General features: G+C 41.1%; 3 protein-coding genes and 3 non-coding genes across 7 annotated transcripts; 1 reads left to right on the forward strand and 5 right to left on the reverse strand.

Annotated features, from left to right (window-relative positions):
• The first annotated feature begins 3,286 nt into the window (after window positions 1-3,286).
• Window positions 3,287-8,360, forward strand: EMB1688 (Minichromosome maintenance (MCM2/3/5) family protein). The gene is given in 8 exon segments (XM_008223914.2): window positions 3,287-3,434; window positions 3,545-3,823; window positions 5,000-5,935; window positions 6,358-6,579; window positions 6,691-6,885; window positions 7,010-7,124; window positions 7,127-7,202; window positions 7,941-8,360. Coding segments are annotated over 6 exon segments (1,461 nt in total). The 5' UTR covers window positions 3,287-3,434; window positions 3,545-3,823; window positions 5,000-5,272; the 3' UTR covers window positions 8,131-8,360.
• A 181-nt stretch (window positions 8,361-8,541) lies between these two features.
• On the reverse strand, window positions 8,542-9,746 carry LOC103322051 (Microsomal signal peptidase 12 kDa subunit (SPC12)). 2 transcript variants are annotated; one of them, XM_089045245.1, is made up of 3 exons: window positions 9,629-9,746; window positions 9,236-9,274; window positions 8,542-9,006 (listed from the first exon to the last, which is right to left on the reverse strand). In XM_089045245.1, exon 3 carries the CDS (start codon window positions 9,004-9,006, stop codon window positions 8,725-8,727), a length of 282 nt encoding a protein of 93 aa, XP_088901371.1. In that variant the 5' UTR covers window positions 9,236-9,274; window positions 9,629-9,746; the 3' UTR covers window positions 8,542-8,724. The 2 variants fall into 2 exon arrangements, with proteins under 2 accessions (XP_088901371.1, XP_088901372.1); XM_089045246.1 differs by lacking the exon at window positions 9,629-9,746 and adding an exon at window positions 9,553-9,575.
• An 883-nt stretch (window positions 9,747-10,629) lies between these two features.
• On the reverse strand, window positions 10,630-13,394 carry LOC103322052 (Ribosomal protein L22p/L17e family protein). The gene is made up of 7 exons (XM_008223916.3): window positions 13,265-13,394; window positions 13,109-13,145; window positions 12,911-12,951; window positions 11,345-11,575; window positions 11,160-11,262; window positions 11,012-11,079; window positions 10,630-10,903 (listed from the first exon to the last, which is right to left on the reverse strand). The coding sequence occupies exons 1-7, from the start codon at window positions 13,265-13,267 to the stop codon at window positions 10,835-10,837; spliced, it is 552 nt and encodes a 183-aa protein (XP_008222138.1). The 5' UTR covers window positions 13,268-13,394; the 3' UTR covers window positions 10,630-10,834.
• On the reverse strand, window positions 11,820-11,957 carry LOC148919873 (small nucleolar RNA snoR74). The gene has a single exon (XR_016124884.1). It is a non-coding gene; the product is annotated as a small nucleolar RNA snoR74 (small nucleolar RNA).
• LOC148919874 (small nucleolar RNA snoR74) lies at window positions 11,999-12,136 on the reverse strand. The gene has a single exon (XR_016124873.1). It is a non-coding gene; the product is annotated as a small nucleolar RNA snoR74 (small nucleolar RNA).
• On the reverse strand, window positions 12,175-12,312 carry LOC148919875 (small nucleolar RNA snoR74). The gene has a single exon (XR_016124803.1). It is a non-coding gene; the product is annotated as a small nucleolar RNA snoR74 (small nucleolar RNA).
• Window positions 13,395-19,771: the final 6,377 nt, after the last annotated feature.

Genomic DNA, 19,771 nt, shown 5'->3' on the forward strand with positions numbered 1-19,771 from the left:
ATTATTTTAGTATTTTTACCACAAGTGGTGATGTGTTATGTGAATGGCCCACTTTTTCTTTGTTTAAATTGAATTAAATATAAAATCAAATAATCAAATAATGTAATTATTTTTAATATAAATAATGGAAAAATTAATTTTAAAAAATCTTTCTTCTCTATGCCTCTCGATCTCTCTTTCTCTCCCCCAAAATTAACCAAGGCTCTCCAACAATTCTCTCCAATCAAATCATCCCCAAATCCCAACCTTCAATCTAGTGGTGGTTCGAGGATTCAAAAACTTGTTGGGCAAAACTTACATACTAAACTAGACACTATGAGTGAATTTCACTAATTGCAATCGATGAGCAAAGCAATGCACATAATATGAATATGGACAATCTTGAAGAAACAATGTTTGTAATTCATTTCATGAACCACACAGATTACTAGCACCATCATACAAGGACCACCCATATTCTCCACTAGAATGTCGTTATTACCAAGCACTTTGCGTATCTCATTTTTAAGAATCAAGGCATCGGTGTTGCAACACTCACAATATAAAAAAAACGCTCTCGAATAAATCCATCACAATCAACAATTCTTATAATAATAGTCATTTGTTCTTTACCGGATTCATAAAGTGATTCAACAACAAGAATACAAAATTTGTTCTTTCTAAATTTTCTACAAATTGTCATCCCCACCTTGGTAGCAAAAATTTGCAAGATTTGTTTTTATATATCATTGGAAATGTATTGAGAATTTTGAGGAGCCTTATCTAGGACAACTTTCTCAACTTCTATATTTATTCTTGTAGAGGACTTTACTATTTCAATGAAATTGCCCCAATTAGATGAGTCCACGGATTCATCGTGGCCTCGTAAGTCGCAACCAATTATTTATCACTTGTTGCTTTGATTGCTTATCTACCACTTTTTCAATATGAAGAGATGGTTTTTTTTTTTAAAAAAAAATTATATAAAGTTAATCCACTTTTGCATAGCAAGATGATGTGGTGAATTTAGCTTGGCTACATGATGTTGAAAGTACACATTGATTCCTACCAATTCTCTTCCATTTTTTATACCCATCAGCAATAAAGGTTGGGTGTGACTGAATCATGTAAAAAAGGAAGCAAGGAAAATAAAATACATTATTCTTGGGAACTAAATACTCAAGCCAAGTGAATTGGCCAAACCACTTTTTATTAAATCGATGAAAGTCTCGCCTTTCTAAATGACTTGGATAATCTTCTAACTTGTGTTGACATGGTCTTAAAAGAATATATGACTTCGCACATTATCTTGTTCATTCACCGAATAATTGCATATTAGACAATGTAATCCTGGATCACGCTTAAGATAATTGATATTAAAATTATGATCATCATCGACTCTTTGAGATTCAACTCTTTCAACTGGAGGCTCGACAATGGGAGACTTGGGGAAGATTTTGCTTATGACATATTGGAGTAGATAAAGAAATGCAAGAAGGCAATGTACTAGATGATGACCTATCATTCTTTTCTTAAAAAAAGACAACAAATTCTTTGTTCTCATGGGATTCCGACTATGATCCGACATAATAAAAGATAGCCTATGAAATAATATGTAGAAAAAAATTTAATCAAATATATCAACAAAAAATCAAACAAATTTCATAATAGCATCTCAACAATACCAAACCAAAAATTACAATTCATCCCTAATTAAACCCTAGAATACTCAATTTTAACAAAATCCCAAATAAAAGCCCTAGACTAATTCATCCATAATCAAAGTCCTAATTAATTTTAACAAAATCCCAAAATTGTAATTCATCCCTAATTAAACCATAGAATATTCAATTTTAAATTATAATTATAATTAAAAATATATAGAAAATGAGAGAATGAGAATAATATTGGTTAATAAAAGAAGAATTAAAGATGTCGTTGCCAAGTTGCCCACCCAAGATAATAGAAGATGTAGCCAATAGAGGAAGAATTTGACCTAAAAGAAGAAGAAGGAAGAAACAAGTTACTGTTGTTGGGTAGCAAAGAGAGAGAAACAAGAAGTCTCATAGCAACTACAAGGTGTGGTGCGGTTGACAAATTGCCATTTATTAGCAAACTACCTAGTGTCTCAATGGCAGGGTTCAAACCCGTTGGAAGCACTTTGTGGCGAGGATAAGTCGAACTCCGAGTGGGATTAATCCCACCCTTCGGATGTGGGGACACCTCTTGGTATTTACCAAAAAAAGAAGTCTCATAGCCGAAAGAGAATGAGAGAGAAGATATGGGACCACCTGGATGGGCAGCATGTGTGTAGGGTTTGCTTTTATTTTATTTTATTTTATTTTGGGTTGGGCTTATAACACATGTAGGTATTTGTTTCTTTGAAAAAAAATTGGGCTAGACAGACACCCAATCTACCCCTGTGCACAGCACCGCCCATGCTTCAATCATCACATTCAAACCCAAAATTCCCTCATTCTAAACCTAAATTGAAACATTTATACTCCAAATCAAATGGACAGACCTTAAATTACTAGCTTTACAAATAATAATTCAAACCAAAAGACAGAAAACCATCTAGATCAGGCACTCTGACGTCGTTTTGTCCATCCACGCCCACGATGACAACTCTATCATCGCCAACGTCAAGGGGTTGGTGTACACCGGGACATTGGACGCCAGACGGAATGGTCAAAGTGTGGAAGAGAGAGCAGACACTGCTGAAGAAAGAGGGTGGTGACGACATGGCTAGTGGGGGTGTAGGCGGATATGGCTGGTGGTGGGTGTGGGTGGTTATGGATGATGGTGTGGTGGTTGGTTGCATATAGAGAAGAAAGGAGGAAAGGATGATGCCATTCTTTGGGGATAGGGATTCATATTTTATTTTATTTTTTATGTTTTGGAAATTGGAAGAAAAAAGCATGGATGAGTGGAGAGGGGGCCGCTTGGGCTGGTGTTGCTGGGGAGAGTTGGATCTGGATTGCATTTATTTATAATTTATTTTATTTTTAAAGCATTAAGAAGAAAGATTTTTATTTTATTAATTATATATATATTTATTTAGGCTTTTTATCACAAATGGTCCCTTAGGTTTGCAAAATTATCAAATTTCGTCTAACGTTTTTGTGACAATGGTCTATAATGTTACTCTTCACACATCAAAATGATCGTTGTTAAACATTAAATTTCTGTTAAATAGCTGACGTGACACGTGTATGAAGCCCACACATCCAATAATATACATCCACGTGGCTTTAAATAAAATATATTACATTTTAAATATTTTAAAACTTAAAATTCCAAAAAAAAAAAAAAAAATATGCCATCTGTGTTCTCCCTCTCTCCCTCATCTTCCTTATTCTTCCTTGACTTCTTGGGCTTCCCCTTCTCTCTCTCCCTGATCCAGAAACCCAACTCAATGTTTTTGTTATGACTGTAACTGTACCAGCCACCAGGTTTGCTATTTTGTAAATCTTATAATTGGATCGCTTCATCTTCACTATTGGGTCTCATCCCATACCCTTTTTTTTCGAACTTTTAAGATTTGGGTTTTATTGATTTGCAGGTTTTGGTCAAACAAAAAAGGACCCAAGTGTTTATTTCATCGGATTATCATGTAAGGGACTCTGGAGTTGGGAATTACTGCCACTCAGCTCATATTCACAGTGACCCACATAGAGAATTTGTGTTTTGAAGCTTAGATTTGGCCACGGAGAAACTTCCTGATGAAGAAACTACATTAAGCTATGGTAGATCAGCTTGTAAAAATCAAGAAAGATGAGGGAGAGAGAGGCAGAGTGGGTATGCGATGGTGGGTAGGAGGCGCTCTACGCAGATGATACAGGTCTTTGTTTTTTTTTCTTTTTGGATTTTAATTTTTAAAATATTTAAAATATAATATATTTTATTTAAAGCCGCGTGGATGTATACTATTGGATTTGTGGGCTTCACACATGTGTCATGTAGCTATTTAACAGAAAATTTGATGGAAGTTAACGGTATGAACTATTTTGATATGTGGAGGGTAACCTTAGGGATCATTGGTGTCACAAAAAAAGCGTTAGGGATGAAATGTGATAATTTTGCAAACCTAAGGGATCATTTGTGATAAAAAGTCTATTTTTTAATTAAACAAGTAATTATATTATTTTATATTTAATTCAATTTAACCAAAAAAAAAAAGTAGGCCCTTCACATAACACATAATCACTTGTGGTGAAAAACTATAACAGTCATGCCACGTCATCAAAATGACAGAGTTATTAATGGAGATAACAGTTGGGGGTAAAGTGGAATACAAAATCACCATCAAGGAGGTTAAGTGAGTCACTTTAACTTTAGAGGGTTAAAATAAAATTTGATTGAAATTTCAAGGTGCACAAAGAGAGTGGTGATTGTAGCGGTGGAGTTAGATGGTAGTGTTTGTCTCTTATTTCCCACTAGCCTCTGCATTTCTTGTAAGAGGCTTTATTTTTTTAAAATTTAAAATTTAAAATTTTAGAATAAAAAAGGTATGGGTAGTTGTGTTCCATAAAAATAGGATATATTATTTGATATTTCTTTGAATATTTATTTATTTTTAATATGAAAAAGTGTGAATTTAGTATATTATCTTCATTTAATTAATAATTTCAATTCTTAATATTTGCATTAAAATTTTTTTTTTTCTGATATTTTGAATGTTTCACCATTCTCTGCTTTTTGTTATATATATATATATATATATATAAATAACCCAAAGAAAGAAAAAGAAGAAGCCACGTATACAAATCCACATCCTCCTCCACCAAATTGAAACTATAATCTAATAGGCTAAATGTCACAAGGCCCAAGAAAAGGGGCTTAAGTTTCAGTTATCGGGCTCATTTCTCTTCTTCCCTATTTGATATTGGACTTCGGTCTTCATCACTGGTTGTCAAGTTCGCACCAGAGTCGGGCCAAGCCATGAAGTTCACGTTGATCCATTCATCGCATTAGCATCACAAGACGACGTCGTTTTCATGTGCTTTGTATTTCGCAGGCAGTTAACATAGCGGCGTGCTGCGAGGTGGATAATTCGCGAAGGACAATACTCACTAGGTAGTAGGTAGGTAAGGAGGGAAGTATTGTGGATTGGCAAATGACTATGCAGTTCCTTCCACTCCCATCTGTTAACAGAAATGAGTCCCAAACTCCATAACCCCTCTCCCCCTCTTCTAACTGAACCAAATTTCAATTAGATTACCAACGCCAAAAGCCAAACCCATCCTTCACCGAACCAAATTAATCTCCGTAACCAAACACCACCTCCTCCATGCCGATTGCCTCCATTTCCATCCTCCGCCACCGCACCATCATCCCCACTACCACCGCCACAACTCTCCCAACCGTCGCCAAGCTCATCCGCCAAATCTCAACCGTCCGATGCTTCTCCGTCGCTGCAGCCAAACAGCAGCACAACCCAAACGTCTCCAGGAAATCCCAGCCCCCGAGCAAGAAGCTCCTCAGAGCCAAACAGACCGTCAAGGACTACTCGTCCCTCGCCCCGGTTCTCTCTCCTCAGGACAAGCCGCCTCTCTCCGAATCCAAAAGCGTCGGCACCGTCGCCGCCGCCCAAGCCAACTTCATGCGCGTCATAGTGGAACCTCCTAGAAGCTTCGACGAGAGCAAAGTGGAGTTGCTGTGTGTTGTGAAGGCGGTGCTGAAGAAGATCAAGAGGAGAGTGTTAGTTGGGGACAAGGTGCTGGTGGGGTCCATTGATTGGGTGGACCGCCGGGGCATGATCGAGAATGTGTACCAGCGGAGCTCCGAGATTCTTGACCCGCCCGTCGCCAATGTGGACCATCTACTCGTGCTCTTCTCCATGGACCAGCCCAAGCTCGAGCCGTTCGCGCTCACTAGGTTCTTGATCGAGGCCGAGTCCACTGGAATTCCACTCACACTCGCTTTGAACAAGTGCGAGCTGGTTGACGAAGAGGTTCGAATCCGATCCTTCTCTAAGTTCTGTTAATGGTGGTGATTAGTTTGGCTTCTTAATTTGCTCTAATTTAATCATCTCTAGTGTTTAATTGGCTGAGCCTCTGAGGCAAGATTCATAGTTTCATATGTATGCTATATACAATGTTTGGTTAAAGCTGTTTAGTAAGTGGCCTCTAAGAAAAGGAAAACAGAAGTGCCTAATGTAGTGCTGGTGCTATAGATGATATTTTGTGCAAGCTCTGGTTCTATCATATTTCTCTGTGTAATCTCCAAATTTAGCACTTGACCGAATTGGAATGCGAATTGGGATGATTTTGGCATGATAAATTTGGTTTGCTTTTATAAGTTGCTATATAATCTGTATCCATCTTTCTGGTAGTATTGATTCTTAAGCGTGCTAGTCTTTGATGAAATACGCAGGCAATGGTTGCATGGAAGTCTAGGCTACACAAGTGGGGCTACAAGCCAAATTTTTGCAGCGTTGAATCTAAATATGGACTTGATTCCCTTGCCTTTATATTGAGAGATCAAACAAGTGTGATTGTAGGTCCAAGTGGAGTTGGAAAGTCTAGTTTGATTAATGCTTTGAGGAACAACCACAATGCTTCGGATGCTGTAGAAGGGGAAACTTTGTTTGATCCAGTAGGTTTTATCTCTTTCTCTTCTTTCTTTTCTCTTTTTCTTTCCAATGCTGTGTTTGTGCAACCACCATGGTACTCATTTTCCCATTCTTCTTCCATGTCCTTATTACAGATATTAGGCAGCAAGTGGTTTGAGGATCAGCTTGTTGGACAGGTTTCAACAAGAAGTGGCAGGGGGAAACATACTACTCGGAATGTCTCGTTGCTTCCACTGTCTGCAGGGGGTTATCTTGCTGATACTCCTGGGTTCAACCAGCCTAGTTTAATGAAAGTAACAAAGCAATCTCTGGCACAAGCATTCCCAGAGGTTTGTGTACTTTGTGTTATACACTGCACTTGATTCATGTACTTAAGTTCCTTTTGCATCACATTCATAGCACATGTTAACTTTTATCGGTTTCTATCGGTACTGTCTCTTTTATCCTGATCAGATCCGCCAGATGCTCAGTGACAGTGAGCCTGCAAAATGCTCGTTCAATGATTGCCTGCATCTTGGTGAACCAGGGTGCATTGTTAAAGCTGATTGGGAAAGATATCCATACTATTTCAACTTCTTGATGAGATCAGAATCAGAGAGGAATTTCAGTTGAGGACTTTTGGAACAAAAAAGGAGGGTGACGTAAGGTATGCTTGAGTTCTATATAGCACGTCGTTAGCCCTGTATGCATGCTTTTTGAACTAAATAGTTCATTTCTGCGGTTTAAGAAAACTGCTACTTGAATGCGGATACCATGGTTATGGTGTAAAGTGAGAAATGATATGCTGCACAGAAACATAGTGGTTGGGTGATGGCGGCTATCGTTTCACCATCTTTAGGGCTTAAATCACTTGGAAATCCTTTCTTTACATGTTAAAAAATTGTAAAATTTTATTTATTATTCATACTGATATGCAAAGAAAGAATAATTGTTATCATCATTTTCTGGCTGCTTAACCTCGCCCTGGTATTCATCATTGTGCTATTTCAGACATAATCTCTGCCATAACCACTTGTTGAATGGACAGCTTGTGCTCTTTCAGACATAATCATTTTGGTAGTTCAATGATTATGTCTGAAAGAGCACAATGACGAATGCTTGTTGAATGGACAGCTTGTTGGACAGGTTTCAACAGATGAATGGTGCTATTTCAGCAAATGGCATTCATCATTGTGCTACTTCACCCTGGATTCCGTTTAGTTTTGAGGACCCAAAATATAGTTCAGTTGTATCTCTAGCATATAGTTTGCATACCTTACACATTCTGTTTTAGTCTCATTACTAACACAAATGTAGTTCAGTTGTATCTCTAGCACATAGTTTTAGTACCTTTCATATTTTGTTTGTTATGTTATTGAACCTAAATGTGTCATAATCTTTGCAGGTACAAGATGGGAGATAAGGGTGTTCAGCAAGCAGAACCACGGTTGGAGCTAAAGAAGCATAGGAGAGTATCTCGCAAGAGTATGAACCAATCACTACTCGATGAATTAGATGAGCTGGATGATGACGACAACTTACCAGATGAGGAAAACGATCCCTTTTTAAAGGCAATGAGGGATGAAAACCAATAGGAAGTTGCTTCATATACATTGTAAATAGTTAAGTTTGAACCTTGATCTTGTTACAGAAGGTAGACTGACCGACCACGGCTGTACAGATAACAGCATGAAAGTAATCGGATGGCTGGAGTCTATTGTAGTGAAACATGCAGGCAGAGTTTGCTAGTTGTAGCCAATCCAATGCCAGAGATCTTCACACTTAATCATGCATAAATCTTTGATTCAGTAATTTCTTAATTCTAGTTCCTTGGCTTTCAACCTTTTTACTCTCCCGCACATGTTTTGCAGAGTTATATAACAGTTATCAGATTACTTCTGTAAATTATTTTGCATCTATTAACTGTCAAAAGCAAAGCAAACGGCTTCCTATTTCTGAATCAGAAAAGCCAAACAACTAAAACAAGACCACATAAAACACAAAGCTGCAGATACCAAGAACATCTCTTCTAGTTCTAGTAATTCATTGTATAAAGTGCTGAAAATATAAGTCTTACAATGTAAATGTCTCATTCAAATTTTAGCACGGAAATTGGGTGTCACAAATGAGAGACTGAAACCTATCAAATGCTACTCCATTGCTGTGATCAGTAAAAAGTGACCTACTTCTTACTTCTTGGAGGCTTTCTTCTTTGAACTCACAGGCTGCTGTGGCTGCGGCTTGGGATGCTTCTCGGCTTCGCTCGGGTCCAACCACTTGAGCGGGTTGCGATTGAAGAAAGGCCAGTTGGGGACAGTGACCAATGTGGTGAGAACGACACCACCAGCATATGTGAGAACCATCATCTGGAACGACCCAGTTATGTAACCAGTGAGGAAACCCACCACCGCGAACACCAACAGCAGTATCTGCATCAACTGCTCAGCTAGCTTTTGGCCTTGCCAATCCATCTGAAAATTTATAAACAAAACTTAATGAAACAAAGTAATCTTCCTCAGGCAAACAAACAAGGCCCTGCTTTTTTCATCAGGATTCATCCATAATGTAATTTAATCTAAATCCCTCTTTCCACAACTATATGGGATGTAGATGACGCAAAAGCAGCTAAAGACCAAACAAATTAATTAAAACAAAATAAAGCAAATTCGCAGCGTTTGAAACAAACCATAGAAACAATACCTTGAAATGAACTCTGAGGAGAACCCCTTGCTTTGCAAGCTGCAAAACGAAAAGAAAAGAGGAAAACCATTATAAGAAAGCAAAAACAAAGAGAAAAATACAAACAATTCAATGCCATTCAGTCGAGTCGAGACTCGTATAAGAAAACCAATGAGATCTAATAAATCATGGAAATAATTTGACTGATAAGCAGTACGAAATCCTTCGGGTGCCGATGAACAAAACAGAACCAAATTCAAGTAAAGCGATGGCAGAATTGAAAAGGAAAAATATGAAGCAGCCCAAATTCGAACAAGTTTGGATCCATAACCCTAGACCTGGGTTACAATCAAATTTCCCAGCAACTAAACGATTGAAATCCCACGAGAGAGAGAGAAGGAGAGAGTAGCGTACCTGCGAACAGACCAACTAACGAAAGCACGGGAGTGATAAACTGAGAGAGAGTGGGAATTTGTGCATCTACTGGGGAAAAATTAGACCAATAACAAAAATTAAAACGCACCTTCGGTCCATGAATGAAATCATAATCGTTGATTTTGCATCTAACGGTCGATAAACTCGGCGCATACGTGGATTCGTGTGGTGCTTTGATAAATTTTGGGTCCTATTCAGTTCTGGGTTGCCAGCCCAATTAAATTCACCCGCTAAGCCTACGGTTTCAACCCAAGAACAATCCCCCTGGACTACCATCGAATACTAACCCACTCTACAAGTTTGGCTGGGCGGGCTCCCCCTTGTGATGAAATAATTTTCACAACGCTTATGTCATAATCGCAAATATTCATTTTCCATTACTAAAAAAATATTAAATTGGAGATTGTTTAGTCATCCAAATGTATCGGACAATTCAACAATTTTAGTAACAATTAACACAAGTGTTCATTTGGTCATTTAATTGATACGACAACCGATCTTTAAATTGATTTTTTTTTCTTCTTCTCAAGATGATCTCTAAATGGCGATTGATAGACTGAAAATGTTGGATTAGGACATGGAATAATGCTACTTATATCACATTTATATATCACATTCTCGTACTACCTTATATGAAAAATAAGATGGACAACCATATCAATTAAATTAATTTAACATGTTCTTTTCTTTCACAACACGAGGATAGGCAAAGTTATCCACCTGTTAATTAAACTGAAAGCTTTGTTACGAAAATAACATTCTAGATGGGAAATTCATTACACTCAAAAACAAGCCAACACTGTTACGCTTCTATTCCATATTAACAAAGAAGGTTTTAGCTTTAGGGCACAGCTTCACAATGGCATATTACCACAAATCAAATCAAGGAATAAAAAGGGGCGGTTTCCGATTTCAGATTGGGAATTTGCTTGACATAATGAAATGGAGTCACGCCACGACAATTGGCACACAAGAATATAAAAAGGCTCATGATATTGATGGGGTCTAATTATGATAAACATCGACTTTCAAGCATATTCTCCAACAAAACATAACATAATCTGAAACTAAAACACGAGTTCCAAAAATTGTCTACACAACATCTCAAACTATATAAAAAGCAACAAAAATCCATATCAATGCAAACGATGAATCGATAATTCCTCTTCGATTTCTTGTGACACTTTAAGAGGAAGCACCGCTTCGAAGAGCTTGAGACTTCTTAGATTTGCTAGTTGCCAACTGGCTCTCAGGCTGCAATGAAGACACAGTATCAGAGAAGAGGCAAGGCAAATCAAATTAATCAGTCACTAGCTTCCCAAGTTTTCAACATGATACTCAGATGCATCATCATCAAATTACCTCTTTCTTGACTGGCTCTTCCTTCTCGGCCAAAATCAGCTCAATATGGCAGGGGGATGACATATAGGCTGCAAAAGGTTTAGCAATATAAATCAATACAAAAAGAACAACTTTCAATAATAAAAGAAGGCCAAACTCTGGAACATACGGTTGATTCTTCCGTGAGCCCTGTAGGTTCTGCGCCTTTGCTTCTGTGCTTGGTTGACTTGGATGTGAGATACGATTAGCGAATCAACATCCAAACCCTTCACCTGAAAGATTGTCCAGCAATTATTAGTCTTCATAACAAATAAAGACAACAGCAACAAAGTCAAAAGCCAGATGGAAACATACTTCAGCATTGCTCTCAGCATTCTTAAGCAAATCTAATATGAACTTGGCAGATTTGACAGGCCAGCGTCCCTGTCCATTGGAATGCCTGTTCTTTGCCTGAGCAGTACGCCCAACACCACGACAGAAACGGCGGAAGGGAATGGCCTGCTTGTGGGCCAGAACATCCTCCAAATACCTCTTTGCCTTGACTAGGGGCAACTTTCTGATAGCAAATGCAGTTTCCCTCGTGTTCTGTGAAAAATAAAAACCCAAGTTCAGACTTAAATGAGTACTTGATAGAGAATGTGCAACTATGACGATATATATTTTAATAGATTGGCAAGAGGTGACTGACAGATAATTCTACACCACAAGACCTTTTGACAAGGAAACCAAATCAAGGTATTACCAACCACGATGCAAAGTCAATAACAATATAAATGATCACACTCCATCAGGTTTTGAATTATATATATATATATATATAGACACTTGTCAATGTTCCATTATTTACTGAACCTTCAGTCACATGCAACATATGCAAGTACAGAGGCTCACCCAAAAACAATGCAGTTTATATTCCTGAAATATACGGGAGCCTAGTTCACATAAGGCAACTAAGCCCTGCTTTTATAATCAGGTTTCAAAAAATTAATAATATTTATATGTATGTGCACATGTGCCATCATTTACTGAACCTTAAGTCACATGCAACTGATGCACGTACAAAGGTTCACCCAAAAACAATGCAGTTAATGTCCCTGAAGTTTACGGGAGCTTAGTTCACATAAGGCAACTAAGCCCTGCTTTTATAATCAGGTTTCAAAAAACTAATAATATTTCATATGCGCAAATGTTCCATCATTTATTGAACCTTAAGTCACATGCAACTGATGCAAGTACAGAGGTTCACCCAAAAACAATGTAAATGATCCACCTGAAGTTTATGAGAGCCCAGTTCACATATGGGAACAAAGGCCTGCCTTTTTTCATCAGGACTCAAAAAACTAAATACATGCAATTGTGTGCATTGAACTATGAGAGTTGGGACAAAATTTGTGAGAAGAAAAATCAATGGATTCAGAACATTTTATAATCACTATCTGATGCTAATATACTAAATAACTTCTAAATTTCGGTATTTATTATTACCAAGTTATGCAACAGATTACCACCATAACTCAACTTAAAACTTAACTCAGAGCAGAAGAGCAAAATAATTCCCTAGTTTACATAATGTTCTCAACCAGAATCCTAATTGTGAAACTAGGAAACCAACCACCAGACCACAAAAATTGAACCCGACAAAAAAAAAATTGCAATACATTAAAAACTCATTTCTAGAACAAACACAAAACTAGTAATTCAAAATGTTACATTATAGCGACGTCAACCCATTCACAATAAAACCATGCTTTTATTTATTTATCAGATTTCACAATGAAACCAAATTTTAATCCATCATTTCACAGTAAATCATCACATAGTTAACGTAAAAGCAGCAAAGCACAAACAAGCCGGCTTAACCAAAACAAGGTAAAATCCGAAACATCAGACACTCTGGCAAGCAAAAAATAATAACAATACCTTGAAATGAACTCTGAGGTCAGAACCCCTTGCTTTGCAGGCTGTAACAAACGAAACAAAAATACAAGCCACTATTAGATCAAAAAGACTTTCCCAGAGAAACCCAAATGAAAAACAAAATCAATGCCATTCAGCTCAGATTCGCATAGAAGATAAACGACGAGATCTAGAACCGTGAAAAGCGATAAGAGTACATACACTTGGTGATATTGTCGGGCTCCCTGGAGTACTTCACCTGAAACAAAAGACGAAGGTTAAATGCATTTGAAGCGGCAGAGATTCAGACGCTAAACAAGCTTTCGCATGCGAGGAAGAGAGAGAAAGAAGATTCAAGTGATGGAGGCGAATAGGTACCATGGCGGCTGATGCTGCTTCTGCCTCAGAGAAGGGGTTTGCGTTTGCTATTTAGCAGAAGAGGCGAGTAGTTTGGGATTTGTGCTTTTATAAACAAAAGCAAAATGAAACCCTAGGTAAATCCCAGACCTAATGCACATGGACCCTCTCACTTGGGCTGGGCTGTAAAAGTTTAGTTTGCACTGGGCTCATATCATAAACGACGTCGTTTTCGTTTAAGTGGGCTCTTATTAACAATTCTCTGGATACCAGTACGGCCTGTCCTCAATTCAAAAAGATAAATTGAAAACTAAATCGAACCGCATAAAATATAAAGTGAAAAAAATAACATAAACTGGCTCAATATTCCAAACCATTTGAGCTATATTACACTAGAGTTCTTTTGGCCAATGCCCCGTTCAAGAGTCAACGTGATTTTTTCTTCTCCAAATAATAAATTGTATAGGAAAGTACTGAAGGCTCTATACGAATCCAAGCAGGAGTGTATGTGTCTACAATGCAAATATGAAAAAAGATTAATCGAGGAAAGCCCAATTAATAAGTAAGTCCGAATTTGGATGGGACTCATGGGAAGGAAGAAACTAATTCATTACAGTTCAGTAAGGTTTTATCATCAGCAGGAAAGCCCCGCATATAAATGCATTGTAAATTAATAGTCAATTGGCTTGCACCACCAGAAGAAGGAGGCTTAATCATATCCCAATATCATCATCATCATCATCGATGGCTATGGCTTGCACCACCGAAAGAAGGAGTTCAAGCACAACACCAACACCAAATAAGTGGACTGATGAACTCCCAGCTGAGCTTTTAGAGTTGATCGTGGAATTTCGTCGACCTCATTCGCTTTAAAGCCGTCTGTTCTTCTTGGAACTGCGCTGCAAGATCGTATACCTCTGCCCCGTATCACACCCAGTTGCCTCCTCAATATCCATGGCTCAAGCTCTTCACCCAACGGGATGAGCAAAAATATCCATGGCCCTCTCTGTTGATGTGTAACCCTTGAGCTGAAATCCTTGGTGTGGGAGCAGATATTTTCGTCTCCAATCACAACGTCGCCACGTGGAAAAGAAGATTATCTCTTTTAATTAATTAATTGAGCAGGTTTATCGCAATTAATTAATTGGGATAAATATCTTAATTAACATGATATTATCTTTATTTAATAAGATAATATCATTAATTAAGATATTATCCTAATAAAGAGAAGATAATGTCATTATCTCATATATTATCTCCATAAAAAGAGATAATATCATTTAATTAAGATATTATCTCCATAAAAAGAGATAATATCATTAAATCAGATATTATCTCGGTCACTCAATCATTTAATTTGGGTAGAGAATAAACTCAGATATTCTCTGAAACCCTAGCAGAGGCTCCTATAAATAGATGACTTCATTCATCATTTAAGGTACATAAAAACCTACTCCTTATACCCGAGAAAAATACCCGAAACTCTTTCTCTCTCTCCACTCTCCATATTTTCTCCACACGGCTCCGGCCACCACACACGGCTCCGGCCGCCCGGTTCACACCCTACATAAACACTACTCCGTACCCTTTGCTTAGCTATTGTTTTCCTACAAACACTCGAACTAACTTAGGCATCGGAGGGCCTTTGTAACACCCTCGGGTGTGGTCTATTTACTCAATCTGTTTTACAGGAATCGAGGAAGAGAGAAAAGGAAGATCGAAGGTTGAAGGATCTAGAAGCGAATATTCTCCCGTGAGATTATTTGCACAAACATTTGGTGCTTTCATTGAGAGCACGAGTTATACTCAACGCGTGCTCAAGGAATCCGTTCCTCCTATTTTCCAATATACCGAAGCCTTCCAAACAACCATGGTTGGAAGCAAACGCACTAGGAGCAAAACCGCCGCGGCTCAATCCGAGATGGCCCAAGGCCATTCCACCCACGATCCCGCGATCGACATGGTGGCACCACCACCTCTCGCCACCGTGCCACCTACCGGACCCGCGACCGAATCTAGCAATCTCCGTGGCACCGCCGCTGAACATGGTGGAACTTCCCAGCAAGGTGGGCTCGTTACGCACCGATTTAGGCCCGGTCTTAGAGCAACTGCGTTCCCTCCATTGCCTCCACGCTCGATGCATGCTCTCGGGTACACGTCCAATGAAACCCTAGGCCGTGTGCAATTGGGCTCCACACGCTTCTCTCCTCCCGATCCACAAAGTCAAGCAGATCTCAACCTGAGAGTCGACCAGCTAGCTCAGAGAATGGATGACCAAAATGCTCTTATGAGGCAGCTCATTAACCAAATAAGCGTGGCTCAAAATCTTGGCCTTGGCCAACCAGGCGAAGAGAGAAGAATAGACGAATGCATCGGTGGGCAGCTCAGCGGGCACCAAGAGGGTCGAGCAGAGCGGCGGACAAAGCGATGCACAACCACGTGATCGGCTTGCCGACATGTCGGAAGCATTTGCAAGGCACACGCAAAGCAACGTCACGAAAGGCTCGGCCCACGACTTGAAGTCCGTGCTCGCTGGGCCTGCGCAGAAATGTACTTCAAAGCTAGGCTCCCGGGGAGATCAAGCGACAATCGCCGCAATGAGGATGCGTGAAGAGAGCGCTCAGCTGCCCACTCGCGAGAAATATTCACGAAAGGCTAGGCCCCGGGGAGGTCAACCCGGTAACCCTCGCAATGAGGATCGTGAAGAGAGGCACTCCCGCTCGCCGTCAAGCTGCAGAAAATCCCTTGCGCGCATGATCCCAACGCCTCCTAGGCGGCGCGGAGAGGGACCGACCGCGGACCAACGAAGAGGTCAATCAGCGTCGCTGAATCGCAAAAGTCGCCAACGTGATCGACTAGCAATGCGCGCGGAAGACGTTGAGAAGCTTGTGAATGACCGACTTCGAGACTTGAAGACTAGCGGGAACCTCGAGGATGCACTACGTAAGGAGATGGATCAGGCGATCTCTACTCCTTTCACCCCTGAAATCGAGCAGGCTTTGCTCCTGAAGCGATTCTCAACGCCTTCGTTTACGCATTTCAAGGGAGATTCCGATCCCGAGAGCCACCTAAAACACTTCAAAAGTGTCATGATCCTCCACAAGGCCGACGGCGCACTGATGTGCAAGGCGTTCGCAATGACCTTGCGAGGAGCGGCTCGGGCTGGTTCCACACCCTGCCGTCTGGGTCGATCAACAGTTTCAAGGAACTTGCCTATGTCTTCACTAAAGAATACACTTCTTATCGGACGATCAAGAAGAACCCAGATCATCTGTTCAACCTACGCAAGAAGCCCGACGAATCCATTCGAGATTACATCAAGAGGTTCAAAGCAGAAAAGGCCAACATCGTAGGGTGCGACGACCAAATCGCATCATCTGCCTTCAAGAAAGGTCTTCCAGCAGAACCAGAGTTATACTGCGGTGACTATCACTCCCGGCCGGACTTTGCGAGGTCTTGCGATGCGTAGAGCGCTCGCGCTCTAGGATGATGATCGAATTGCCGCGAAGAAGTCAGCGGGGAGATCGGCGAGACCAAGCGGGCGAGCCAAAGAAGCGATGGACTTAAAACAAGAATAAGGACAAGCGCGAGTCACACCCACAAGAGGACGCTAAGGCAGGAGAGAACTACACCAAGTTCACTATCCCTATACATCAAATCCTAGCCCAAGTGAAAAACAAACCTTGGGTAAGAAGACCGCCACCTTTGAAAGGAGATCCAGACAGGAGGGATACTAGCAAATACTGTGCCTTCCATGGGACGCATGGACACACTACGAACAACTGCTTCGCTTGGAAAGCACACCTCGAAGAACTCGTGAGGAAGGTCACTGCACGGAATTCATCGCTAAGCAAGCCATCCGACAGGATAGAGGACGCGACACCGAGGAGCCACCCCAAAGGTCATAAGGATTAACACAATCCTAGCCGACTCAGGAATCTGGGTTGACCGGCACAAAAAAAAAGGAAGATCAAACAAGCCAATATGATCTTCCAAGTCTCAACCGACCTTCCGCTAGCGACGATCTTGTAATCGGCTTCCAAAGAAAGATCTAATTGGCCTTGATCTACCACACAATGGCGCTCTTGTCATCGGCATTCAAATCGCTCGGGCCATGGTCGGCCGAATCCATGCGAGCGAGGCGGTGTAGCCAACATCCTACAATTGTGATTATCAGCGGATGGGCTTAGAGGCAAATATCAATAAATCGCCAAGTCATTGGCGGCTTCAATGGAGCAACAGCGGTTCAGTAGGCACGATAGAGCTCGGCGTCTCGCCCCACCTGTAGTCGGCTGTAAGCGTTCATGGTCATTGATGAAGTCTCACCCTACAATGGCATTCTAGGCGGACCATGGATCAGCAAGATCAGCGCCATCACCTCCGCCACGCATCAGGAAGATTCGCTACCCATTCCCCAGGGTGGGATCGGCCAAATCAGCGATCGAGCAATGGCGAGAAATGCTCGGCTCAAGGTGAAAGGCAAGCAAACACAGTTCTCACGTGAATCAAGCAGATCTAAAGGAGTAGAACAAGCGGATGAGAAGCGGATCCCGTTTACGGCGGCGGCGGGCCAAAAGGAAGGGAATGACTACTCCCAATAGCAATCAAAGAATCGGGACCAAGTCGAGGAATCATCCGGAGGTCTATCACGAAGAAGGATGGAAGCAGGGAGGGCGTTGAGCTAGTACCCTTGAGTCGACAAGCGGAGAATAGCGGATCGGCTTGCGCCTAAGCCGAGGAAAAGCGAGCTTGTAGCCTTCCTCGAACAACAAAGCGTATTTGCATGGTCACCATCGACATGCACGCGCCGATCCCGGATCATCGCCACCGCCTACCGTCAACCCGACCATCAAGCACAGCGCGAAGCGGCGCAACCGCCCGAGCGGGTCGCCATCATTGAAGCCGAGATCGACAAGCTTCTAGCTGCCGGTTTCATTGAAGAAGTCTCATACGCAGAATGGCTGGCGAACGTTGTTCTAGTAGCAAAGAAAGATAAAGGCCTGTGGAGAGTGTGCGTCGACTATACTGATCTTAACAAGGCATGTCCTAAAGATAACTTTCCACTGCCGAGAATTGACCAGCTCGTTGATTCAACTTCCGGCAATCAACTGCTAAGCTTCATGGACGCCTACTCCGGTTACAACCAGATCATGATGCATGAAGACGACAAGGCAAAGACCTCTTTCATCATCGAAAAAGGTACCTACTGCTACAAGGTCATGTCCTTTGGGGTGAAGAACATTTGGGGCAACCTACCAAAGGTGGTGAACAAAATTTTCAAGGAGCAAATCGGCAAGACTATGGAGGTCTACGTAGACGATATGCTAGTCAAAGCTCCTGAGCGAGCAGACCACATCAAGAATCTTGCCGAGGCATTCAGCCTACTCCGAAAATACAATATGAAGTTGAACCCGAGCAAATGCACATTTGGAGTCTCGTCCGGCCGATTCCTTGGATACTTAGTCACCCAAAGAGGAATTGAGGCACATCCAAATCAAATCAAGGCTATACTCAACATGAAGTCACCTGCCACAACAAAGGAGATACAAAGTCTAAAGGGTAGGGCGGCAGCTCTCAACCGATTCCTCTCTAGATCTACCGACAAATGCAGGCTATTTTCAAAGCCTTGAAGAAGGGACACAAAGACAAGTGGGATGACGAGTGTGAAGTAGCTTTTCAAAACTTGAAAACTTACCTCACTTCACCTCCATTGCTCTCAAAACCGATACCAGGCGAGGACTTGTACATCTACCTAGCGGTGTCCCACTCGGTATCGGCTCGGCTCTCATCAGAAGAGTGGGGCACAACATCCATATTCTACACTTCAAAAGCTCTCCTCGATCAGAGACTCGCTATCCGAAAATGGAGAAGCTCATTCTTTCGCTTGTGGTTTCTGCGAGAAAGTTAAGGCCCTACTATCAAGCACACCGGATAATTGTCATAACAGAATTTCCTTTGAGATCGATCCTTCACAGCCCCTCGCTTCTCAGCGACTCATGAAATGGGCTATCGAACTCGGTCGACGACCTCCTCTACTGCCGAAGGCTGCTATAAAAGCCCAAGCTTTAGCAGATTTTGTTGTAGAGTTTACTCCGACAGCCGAAGAAGAGAAGATGGTCACGAAAAACAAGGAAAAAGCGGACGACACCTCCCTACCGATTCGAACCTACCTAACGACATGTGGCAGTTGCATGTAGACGGATCATCAAATCACAAAGGAGCGGGAGCAGGAGTCGTCATAATCACCCCAGACGGAACCTTGTTGGAACAAGCTATCACACTAGGCTTTTCTGCTTCAAACAACGAGGCGAATACGAGGCACTTGCGGGACTCGCCTAGCGAAAGAATCGCTGTCGATCAAGAGACGGCCATCTACTCGGACTCCCAACTGATCACGAATCAAGCCTCAAAGAGTACATGGCAAAGCATCCAAGAATGGTCCAGTATCTTGATAAAGTCCAAGGACTTTTGAAAGAATTCCCTACTTTCACCATCCAGCAAGTTCCACGGGCAGAGAATACTCATGCA

This window comes from Prunus mume, linkage group LG2 (assembly GCF_029339155.1).
Source record: "Prunus mume cultivar Tortuosa linkage group LG2, ASM2933915v1, whole genome shotgun sequence".
Lineage (NCBI taxonomy): Eukaryota > Viridiplantae > Streptophyta > Magnoliopsida > Rosales > Rosaceae > Prunus > Prunus mume.